Source organism: Macaca nemestrina, chromosome 1 (genome assembly GCF_043159975.1).
Source record: "Macaca nemestrina isolate mMacNem1 chromosome 1, mMacNem.hap1, whole genome shotgun sequence".
NCBI classification, from domain to species: Eukaryota; Metazoa; Chordata; class Mammalia; order Primates; family Cercopithecidae; genus Macaca; species Macaca nemestrina.
This window is the reverse complement of record NC_092125.1, coordinates 191,338,897-191,349,910: the sequence shown is the minus strand read 5'-3', so window position 1 is coordinate 191,349,910 and position 11,014 is coordinate 191,338,897. Positions and strand designations below refer to the sequence as shown.

At 41.4% G+C, this 11,014-nt stretch overlaps 1 protein-coding gene across 19 annotated transcripts in view; it reads left to right on the top strand.

Moving 5' to 3' along the window:
• Window positions 1-2,213: 2,213 nt before the first annotated feature.
• Window positions 2,214-11,014, top strand: part of LOC105494842 (coiled-coil domain containing 30) — a 196,325-nt gene continuing 187,524 nt past the window's right edge. For 3 of the 19 annotated variants that reach the window (XM_071094883.1, XM_071094865.1, XM_071094859.1), the window contains exon 1: window positions 2,215-2,593. Coding sequence is in view for 11 of the 19 variants with exons in the window: in XM_071094863.1 (XP_070950964.1) it covers window positions 2,800-2,846 (47 nt within the window). In the remaining 8 variants the exon portion in view is untranslated. Of the gene's footprint in view, window positions 2,847-7,595; window positions 7,655-11,014 lie in introns of all 19 variants that reach the window. The other 16 variants (XM_071094870.1, XM_071094867.1, XR_011622195.1 and 13 more) reach the window with 12 other exon arrangements.

Genomic DNA, 11,014 nt, shown 5'->3' with positions numbered 1-11,014 from the left:
ATTTATTGTGAGGATTAAATGAAATAGCAAACAAAAAGCATCAGTCTGGTGCCTAGCACTTGATTGACACTCACTAAATGGTTGCAATTATTGTTTTTCTCACTTAGCAAAGCAGTGTTACACCAGTGCCCTGCTTAATCTTTGAATCCTTGAGAATCTTTGAAAAACTTTGAATACATCTCTTGCTGTCCTGGGTTTTGGGTTGGGAGTGCACAAGTAGCATAGTGCAAAAAAATTCCCTAAATGATCTGTAGGATAGTCCAGGGTACAATTTGAAAAATTAGCATTAATGACTAAGGTAGAAGCAGGTACTGTGTTTCACATAAATATTTGACTTAAAATACAATTCATGGTGTTTCATGGAGTAGGGAAGGGTAGCCCCTGTGTCTGTCTGATAATAGAAGTACAATAAATTTAATTGAGAAGATTTGACAGAAATTCTAAGGCTGAAATACTTCATTAATCAGGAAGTGTGACCTTGAACAGAAGAAAAATAACTGCAGCAGTCAAGACTGTTCTGGAAGCAGCAGTCCCTTTGAACAAACATTTTTTTTTTCTTAGAGACAAGGTCTTGCTTTGTCACCCAGGTTGGAGTGCAATGGTCCAATCACAGTTCAGTGTAATCTTGAATTCCTGGACTCAAGCACTCCTGCCACAGCCTTCTGAGCAGCTGAGACTACAGGCATGTGCCACCATGCCCATCTAAATATTTTATTTTTCATAGAGACAAGGTCTTATTATGTTACCCAGGCTCCTTTGATAACGATTTTAAGTGAACTTCAGGTCCAATTTGCAAAACCCCAAAAGCAGTGGGCTCTGTCAGTGGCTGCAGTACTGAAGGGCAAGTAGTTAGAATATGTTCTCTGCATTCATAGCTTCATGTGGATGATGACTGTCATCATCTTTGTACAATGGGCATATGTGGGGTTAAAAGCAGAAGTGATCTTAATGTTTGTCTTTACCATAATTATTACCTCCCTTGGGAATCATTTTATATCCTGCCTTGTTAATGCTTAAAAACAATCAGTGTTCTATATGAAATTATTTAGTGTTTTCCACTTCAGTTTAATTTATATTCAGAGCACTTAAAAAGATATTTACACAAGTAAAAATTCCAGGGGGGTGGGGGAGAGAGAGAGAGAGAGAGAGTGTGTGTGTGTGTGTGTGTGTGTGTGTGTTTTAACAGCAAATGGAAGTGTATAAAGAAAAGGAACATGAGTCAATGAGGGTAAGTAAGAACCTGATCTTGGATGGAGGATCAAGGAATGTCTCCCTGAGTAGGTGATACTTAAACTGATAAACAGGAGTGAAGTGGGCTACAAGTGCTGGTGGTGAGCATTTTAGTTCAGAAAAAACACTTGCAAGAGGTCTAGTGCCAGAAGGAGAGGTTGAGGCACTTTATTATATAAAGAGTAAGATACGTCCAGATAATGCATGTAGAACCAGCAAAGATTTGGAAAGTATCCTCTTGGGGAACTAGAGTTAAGACCAAGAAATGTTGTGTTTGGGATACCAGCAAAGCAAGGGCCCCCAAAACATGAGTAAAATCGAGTTTTGATAGTTAACTTGAATTCTGCTATAAAGGCATCTAAAAAGATATCAATTGAGTATGTTAAATTTTGTGTCATTTATCAGTTTTTATTTTGCATTACATAGGTGGGGGAGATAAGGTTCACCTTACCTGAATTTTCAGTGCTTAGGACTTCTAAAGGGCTTCAGCCTTAGGCATAATTCTAGTCAAGCCCAGTGTCTTCCTTTTTACAATAATAAGCTCGGTCCAAAAATTGTGATTTATCTTGCGTGCCCCACGTGGCTAGTGACACGCTCTAGGCGTAAAATTCAGAACTCTTGAGCTAGCACTCCCTGCCCCTTTAAGAATGAAGGAACTTAGATAAAAATAAATCCAAGTTTAGTAGGCACGGGCTGTAGTTGAGGCCTGGCGGGAAGCTCTTTGAGAACTAGAACGCCCCAAGACAAAATGTATTCGCTAAGTCGCAAACGCGCGACGTGCCGTTACCATGGTTACAGTTGTCTCCAAAGCCAATGGAATGAATTGTACTATCGATACGGCCGGGACAACTCCGCCCCCGAGCCGAAGGCCAATGGTATGAGCTGTAATAACAGTCTCCACAAGAAGCACAGTCTCTGGCGCCATTGGCGTGCGTCGTCTCTATGGTTCCCGCCGGAAGGACCCCTTTGCGTCTCTGCGGCGAGCGCGGTTGCTATGACGCCCAGGTCTCCTTCTGCACCTGCCGCTGGCAGCTGGGCGCCTAGGGGCCGAGCGACCCCGGGACCCTCGCGGCACCCTCCGCAGGAAAATTTCCGACTTGGTTCCTGAGGTTCCTGCCTCAGCCCTAAGGAGGAAAGCACCCATTCTCCCCTCTTTTCCGCATTCCGGGCCTTTTGTGCTTCTCCCCAGCATGGCCCGAAACTACAGGAGGGGAAACCCTCCTGGCTCGGCCTTTCTAGCCCCTGGCTGCAGTGATTTCGCCTGAAGGAGAATTAGCCCGTTTTCCCCGGAACCAGCTGCCACAAGCATTTAGTATTAGGCTGCCGCCTATTATTAGAGCGGGCTTAGAACATCCTCAGCGAGGTAGGTCGGCGTTCCTTTTCTCACTTAAAGGTGAGGTGTCGAGACGCGTCCCTGGACAGACAGCGCCCGAAGGTCCAGGCCACTATGAAGTCCACGGAGGCGCAGCTTTCCCCTGCGTGTAGGCCCGCGAACAAAGAACTACTGTGTTCTGTTTTTTTTTTTTTTTTTTTTTGGCCGATGTTCGTCATGCAGAACCTTGAATCCCGATGAAGATTTGGAGGCCTTTTGTATCCTCAGCATCAGAGGTCATGAAGTCAGTTACCTTCTGCCTTTCAAGCTACAACTTTTTCCACTTCACTCATCACTCCAAGCACCAGTTTTCTTCTCATCCTGCTTATTTCACAGCCATTTTAACCTTTCCCTGTTAACGCTGCACATTATTGAATGTCCATTTGTCTCCACCACCTCTGTCATCTATAGACCACCTCCTTCTGCATTCCTGCTGCAATGCTTTGTGTACCTAAGTATTTCGCATTCTCCAGCTCTGCAGTCATTGGGAAGATTTTTTGTTTTTCTTTGCATTATGGCAACCTTTCAGTCTTGGGTAAACTAGAGACTAGGAGAAGTGCACATTGGTAAATATAAACATTAAATACTGCAGGCCTAGTGTGTTTTGAAAATGGAAAAAAAATCAAAATTGCAGTATTGGACCCATTTCAGGCTTATATAATGAAAGAAGGTTGTTCCTTGTTTAATTAAATTTTATTGATGTGTTTATCAATGTGAAAAGGGCATTCAAAATGATCATGTAAGATAGGATTTCAACTTTAAGCCCGTACGAACCCAACATTGGGGATATGATGTAATTTTCCGAAGAGGAGATAATTGAATTGAAACAGTACTTGTGCCTTCTTTTCCTGACAATTTCTGAATCAGAAAACATTCTTTGTGACGTAAGCCAAGAAACAAAAACAATAAAGAGTGACTGAAAATATATATTTTTGGCAAGGGAGCAGACACAATAGTTCTAAAAAGACTGGAACAGAGGGCCTTAAATATGGCATAAGATTAACTTAGATCCAGTGCAATTTTATTTTTGCTTGGAAAGCTTGCCTTAATTTGTCTTACAATATGCATTCCTTGTTGAATCTTACTATTTCTTCTTCAGTATTCAGGTTTAAAAGTAAACCTATTTTGAGGATATACAGAACATATACATTTTAAACAGCTGTTTGGGGCTACGATGATTTGGATATTTTGATTTCTCAGTCCAATCGAAGCAGTTGTTTGTGATGTCTCATGCTTAGAGCCAGGTCAAGTTTTTAAATATTGAGAAATTTAGCTTTCTCCTCTAGAACAGATCGGAAAACAAAAACAAGTTCTGCAGCCTTTTCAATCTTGCACATAAAATTGGAACTGGATAAACCCTAACTCTTGAAAAAAGAGTATATTAGATGCTATATTGCAAGGGGCTTTCCTTTCCTTTACTCTTCTAATATGTATTTATTGAATAGCAAGGCATAAATTAAAAAAAAATTTAACCTGGGCAAACATGGCAAAAACCTGACTCTACAAAAAATGCAAAAAATTAGCCAGGCATGGTGGAGCACTCCTGTAGTCCTGGCTACTCTGGAGGCTGAGGTGGGAGGATCACTTGAGCCTGGGAGGTTGAGGCTGCAGTGAGCTATGATCACACCACTGCACTCCAACCTGGGCTACAGAGTGAGACCCTGTCTCAAAAAAATAAATTCCTGTCGTTCTAGCACAGTTTTTTGTTTTTGTTTTGTTTGTTTTGTTTTGTTTTGAGATGGAGTTTCACTCTTGTTGCCCAGGCTGGAGTGCAATGGCGCGATCTCGGCTCACTGCAACCTCTGCCTCCCGGGTTCAAGTGATTCTCCTGCCTCAGCCTCCTGAGTAGCTGGGATTATAGGCATGGGCCACCACACCCTGCCAATTTTGTATTTTTAATAGAGACGGGGTTTCTCCACGTTGGTCAGGCTGAGTCTCGAACTCCCAACCCCAGGTGATCTGCCTGCCTCAGCCTCTCAAAGTGCTGGGATTACAGGCGTGAGCCACGGCACCTGGCCTCTAGCACAGTTTTAAACCTGGGGAGCAGGGTGGGGTTCTGCCAAATGTGAGACATTTGGCAATGTATGTAAACATTTTTAGTTGTCACAGCTAGGGATATGCTACTGGCATCTAGTTGGTAGAGACCAGGGATGCTGCTCCATATCCTATTATACACAGAACTGCCTCCACAGCAGCTCAGAATGTCAGTAGTGCCAAGGTTGAGAAACTCTGTCTTAACACATCAATAGTTCATTTTTTTGTTCTGTGTCAGTCTTGTTCAGCTGTGTATATTTTTACATAGTTATGTACATTTTGCCTTTCTTTTTCACTTAATTTTATATTTTAAACATTTTTTACATTGCTACACTGTTTTCAACTTTTGAAAAAAGTACACTAATTTTATTTGGGAATTGAAAAACTGTGCATAATATGTATTGTATTTAAGATGTGTGTGAGTTTTAAATTATATTTGTGTGAAAGGAGTGGAAGATAGAAGAAAGAAAGGTTACAGTGAAAAGTCACCTACTGGATATTTCAGTTTTTGTGGCCATGCTATGTACTTTGTTCCCTAGCATCACTCAAAGACTTTGGAATCCAAAGCTCAGCCTTTGCTCAGAGGCAGATGTGCTATGGCATAAGATAGGGTCCTGGCCCCTGCAATGCAGTTGGAGAGTACCTGCTAGGAGAAAAAACAACAGGTAGACAGAACCATTATCCTTGACCTCTTCTCGTTTAAAATTCTTTGTCTCAGTTTGCTTTACTACTTTATTCTTTACATCGAGGAGTTTTTTTGAGGCCTAAAACCATTTCAGGATGCACTTCTTTCCAGAGATTGGATTTTTAAGAGATTTAATGAGCATTTACTTAGTATCTACTTTGGACAGAATAGTTTTTTGGTTTTTGTTGATTGAATTTTTTTTTTTTTTTTGAGATGGAGCCTTGCTCTGTTGCCCAGGCTGGAGTGCAGTGGCAAGATCTCGGCTCACTGCAGCCTCTGCTTCCCGGGTTCCAGCGATTCTCCTGCCTCAGCCTCCTGGGTAGCTGGGATTACAGGCACATGCCACCATGCCCGGCTAATTTTTGTTTTTTTAGTAGAGACGGGGTTTCACCATGTTGGCCAGCCTGGTCTTGAACTCCTGACCTCAGGTGATCCACCCACCTCGGCCTCCCAAAGTGCTGGGATTACAGGCGTAAGCCACCGTGCCCAGCCAAGAATATTATTCTTATGTACTTTGTTGTGTGGGCAATTTTAGGTACAGTTTAGATATCAGAGCATTTATAATTTAGTTTTATTACTTCAAGATCTAGTTTACCAGAATTTGAAAGTTAATCATCAAGTCTCAATAAATCCACTGGGAAAATGTTTGTTTGGGGATCTCACAGCACCATTCCAGGCAGAGTGACTTGAATGTCAAAATTTGTGGAAATATAAGCAGCATGATGGGGACCAATAAGTATACTGACATGAATGGCTAATGTCAAGGCGTGGCAGAAGACAAGGCTAGAGAGACTGGGAGGAACCAGATTGCAAAGAATATCTGGTCCCAAGCTAAAGGGTTTGAACTCTACCTGAAAGCGACAAGGTTAAGCAGCAAGTGATTTGCATTCGGGAGGATCAGTGTGGAGTTTTGCTGAGAACAGATTGGATGGGGGCCACCTGGCAGCAGGAACATCAGTTAAGGACGCTATTACACTAAACTGAACCAATAGTGAGGCAAGCCTAAGGCAGTAGACAAGGAGAGGATGAATTAGAAAATGATGAAAGAAGTACTGCAAATTCAGTGACTGATTGCATACCAGAGTAGAATGAATAGGAAGGAGGGTCAAGGATGAATCCTGGGTTTCTGGCTTGGGAAACTGTTCACAGTGATTTTAACTATGAAATATAGGAGGAAAAGATGAATGGGTTGTTCAAGCTGAGTTGTTCACTAGACAGCTGGAATGCATTGGTCTTAAACCGTAGACTCATTTTATATTGCTCTCCTAGCTTATAGCTTCTTCTCTGGAACTTGCATTTCTCTGCCAAATCTTGCTTAAAGAGTAGGCCCTCAGAGGCCATATTTGTACCCCTACTTTCAACGTTATTCCATGTACAGCTGACTGAATGGGGAAAATACAGGTAAGTTTGAAGAGGCAGGCACAGCCTATTCAGTGAGCAACAAACAATTGTCTCTTTCAAAAATTTGAACTAAGAGATACAAAGATAGAAATGACTTAATCTAAAAAGTCACGTAGGCTAAGGACTTGAATAGCTGTTTTCAGCCTTGCTGATGAGCAAGCAGAGGAAGTTCACCTCTGTAGAGAAGCAAGAGGAGCACACTCACAGGGAAGCTCAGAGACAAAAGACCTCATGGGTCAGGAGAGACCGTTAATGGCTGTGTAGTTCCGTATCCAACTCCTGTGTAGCCACATTTAGTTTCCAGCGTATGTCCTTGTACCTCATCCACTCAATAACCCTCATATAGTAGTTGGGATTGGCTGGTTGTGTGAGGGACAGAAAGCCCAAAATAATAATGCATTGAAAAAGCAAGAAATGTATTCCTCCCACATAAAAGTCAAGAAGAAAGCAATCTATAACTGGTAGAGCAGCACCCTGAAATGGTCAGAGACCCAGGTTTCTTCTCTCCTGATATTACAGCATCCATGGCATATGGTTTCCAGCTAATGGTGCCCAGGATGGCTGCTCAGGCTTCAGCTATCTTGTCTGAATTCCAGCTAGTAGAAAGGAGGAAGGAGAAAGAAAGGGGGTATCATGTTCCTTAAGGACAGTTTCTGGAAGCAGCACATAATTCCATTTACACCCATTGGTCAGAACTTGGTCACCTGACCATATCTATCAGTAAGGAAGTCAGCCTTGTGATCAGTCAAAGCACTAAATGTCTTATTTCTGTGGAGGAAGGGAATAGTAAATATTAAAGGACACCAACAGTCTCTGCTACCCTCACCTGTATTCCAACTTCAATGTGTTTCTGTTTCTTGCCACTCCTTCTAGATTGATCTGGAGCATAGCAGAGAGAGATTCTTATTTAATCTTCCAAACAACCCAGTGAGGTAGGCAATACTATTACACTTATTCTACACACAGAATAAAAATTTAAAGAAGTTACCTGACTTGTGTAAGTCACACAATTACAAAGTAGCAAAGCCAAGGTTTGAGCCAAGGTATGTTAGACTGTTGTGCCCAAGCTGTTAATGACATGGTAGTGAGAAGGGTGGAGAGCTAAAGGCAGGGTTCTTGGAAATGGCAGCATTTGAAGGGATGGAAGAGGAGGAAGCCAGGAAGAATACTGAGAAGGAAAGGCTAGAGACATACGAGTCAAAATAGGACAAAGTGACATCACAACAGAATAATAAAAAATAAACTTTCAGGGAAGGAGTGAAGAGGTACAGCAAAGAGATCATATGTTAAAACAAACAAAAACAGGGCCAGACACAGTGGCTCACACCTGTAATCCCAGCACTTTGAGAGGCTGAAATGGGAGGATCACTTGAGCCCAGGTGTTCAATTCCAGCCTGGGCAACATACCAAGACCCTTGTTTCTACAAAAAATAATTTAAAAAACAAGATGGGCATGGTGGCACACTCCTGTAGTCCTAGCTCCTCATGAGACTGAGACGGGAGGATCACTAAAGCCCAGGAGTTTGAAACTGTAGTGAGCTATGGATGTGGCATTTTGAGTTCATTGTTGACTGATAATTTGAGTACAATGGTGAGAGCAGAAGGCAAAATGCAGCAAATGTGGGAGTGTGGAAGCCAAACACAGAAGCCACAATATAGGAGTGTGGGAGACAAATTGTCCAAAAGAGGATGTAGCTAGAGAGCTATATGGTGGGGCTAAAGAAAGGTTATTTTTTGTATCTTTAAGACCAGAGATGTCTTGAGCTGAGGACAAGAGAACAGTAGAGAAGGAGATAAGGAACACACAGAAGAGAAAATGCTTCCCTAAGGAAGCAGTATGGGATGGGGCCTAGAATACGGGTAACGGGATTAACCTTGATCAGGAGGATAGGAAGCTCTCCCACTGAGAAGGGAAAGAGGACAAGATTGGTAAAGATGAAGGTTGGTATGTTGGTGAGGAGAAGCAGCTGACAGTTTTATGATGACCTTAGTTTTACTAGTTCTCTGGGAGACAAGGTCATTTGTCAACAGTGAGGGGAGAGGTGAGATATTCAGTTTGATGGAGAGGTGAAAGTTTCGAATAGTTGCTGAGTGAGATAGTAACAGAAACTAGCAACTCATTAATGACCCAGTGGTTGAGAAGCTTGGCTCAGACCAGAGGCCATGAATTTGTAATGGTTCAAGTTTGCATGCTTGATTTTGTTCTCTACCAGCACTCAGCAACCTAAAATAGGTGGAGAATAGTCAAATGCATGAACTTTTCCAGGGCTGAGATTTGCAAGGAAGGTGGGACAAAGGGATAAGATAACTGGGAATGTTGGTGAAGGACTGAAATGATCAACAGTTGGGTTTAGGCTTGAGGGGCAAACAAGTGAAGCCAAAGAGTATCTGGTAGTTTGAGAGAGGATGTAATGGTCCAGAGACTGGAGGTATTATTGTAATTGTAGAATTCCTTTAGTTTAAGAGAGCAACTGCTTCACACCCATTAGGATGACTATTTTTTTTTAAAAGTAACCCAAAGTAAGTGTTGACAAGGATGTGAAGATATTAAGACCTTCTGCATTGCTGGCAGGAACGTAAAATGGTGCAGCTACAGTAGAAGACAGTAGGACAGTTCCTCAAAAAAAAAAGTTAAACACAGAATTATATATCTAACAATTCCACTCTTAATGTGTATACCTCAAAGAATTGAAAACAGGGACTCAGATACTTTTAAACACCGGTGTTCATAGCAGCATCATTCACAATAGTTGAAAGGTGGAAACAACCCCTATGTCCATCAACAGGTGAATGTATAAATAAAATGTGCTATGTACATACAATGGAATATTATTCAGTCTTAAAAATAAATGAAATTATGATTAGTGATACAACATGGATTAACCTTGAAGACATTATGCTGCGTGAAATAAGCCAATACAAAAGGACAAATATTGTATGATTCCACTTCTATGAGTGATATAAAATAGGCAGGTTTATAGAGACAGAAAGTAGAATAGAGATTCCGAGAGCTGGGAAAGAGGGGAATGAGAAGTTACTGTTTAACAGGTGTAGAGTTTCTGTTTGGGATGATGAAAACTTTCTGCAAATGACAGTGGTGATGGTTAGACAACATTGTGATTGTACTTCATCCCATGGAATTGTACAGTTAAAAATGGTTAAAATGGTAAATTTTAAGTTACGTATATTTACAACAATTAAGAAAAAGAGGGGAAGAGGCACAGAAGGTGTTAGAGGGAGACACATGGAATTTAGGATGGCAGGGTTTCAACATTAGTTCAGGCTGTTCATAAGGACTTAGGTGTAGCCATGAAGATGGGCGGCTAGAAAATGGTGAATAAAGATGACTGGCTTTGGGAGGATGGTCAAGTGATGGAGCATGGATGATTTGTGCACTTGAGTATTGACCTGAAGCCTATAGTGTCCTCCTGATCAGCAAGGATCGGATCCAAAGGTTTTTCCAATATCCCTAATCCATTTTTCCTTTCAACATCCTCCAATCTAAGACTCCCCTACTCCACCCCTGCAGCATGGGGATTATGCTGTTGGGCAAGCAACCACAGTACAGGACTTCTAATAATTTAAGCATTTATTTTCTAATCACCTCATCAGTTTATCACAACTGCTTTTAGCACTTTGAGGTATTTGCTTCCAGTCTTTTCTTTGTGTCTCTGGTGTTCACATAGTTATAATAATACTTTTGCATTCTGCTTTTCCTCTTAGCATTATCACAGAAGCATTTTTGCATACTGCCAAATAGTCCTCATAGGATGCTATGTATTCTTAGTATCTTGGGCTCTCTGCTACCCAGGACTAAAACCACAAGTAACTATGATGCTCAGAGACCTGGTAGGGAGAAGGGGGAAGATATGAGTGGGGACCAGGTGAAGAAGGTTGGGGGAACAAAAGAAAATTTTTAGTTATATGTCATGAGGAGGACCCACAGAGGTGCAGGATTCAGACTTGCATTCTTTTTCATCAGTATGAGTATCAGCTGATAATTAAAACCATGTATGGTCTAAAAATACTGTTGATGTGGAAATGGTAAGACTCTAGAAAGCTTGGCAATCAAGGAGAAAAATAATAAAGATATGGTTTTGCTTTTTAAAAAGCAAAATATTATATTTATGTGGACTGAAGCACAATAACAATTATGTCTGTCACTGCAATTTGGGTCAGATTAACTTGGTTAAAAGTTGTATTTGATTAGAACAGCAAGTCCTATTAATAGTTAGTGGTTCTAATCACTTGAGGTCAGGAGTTTGAGACCAGCCTGACCAACATGGTGAAAG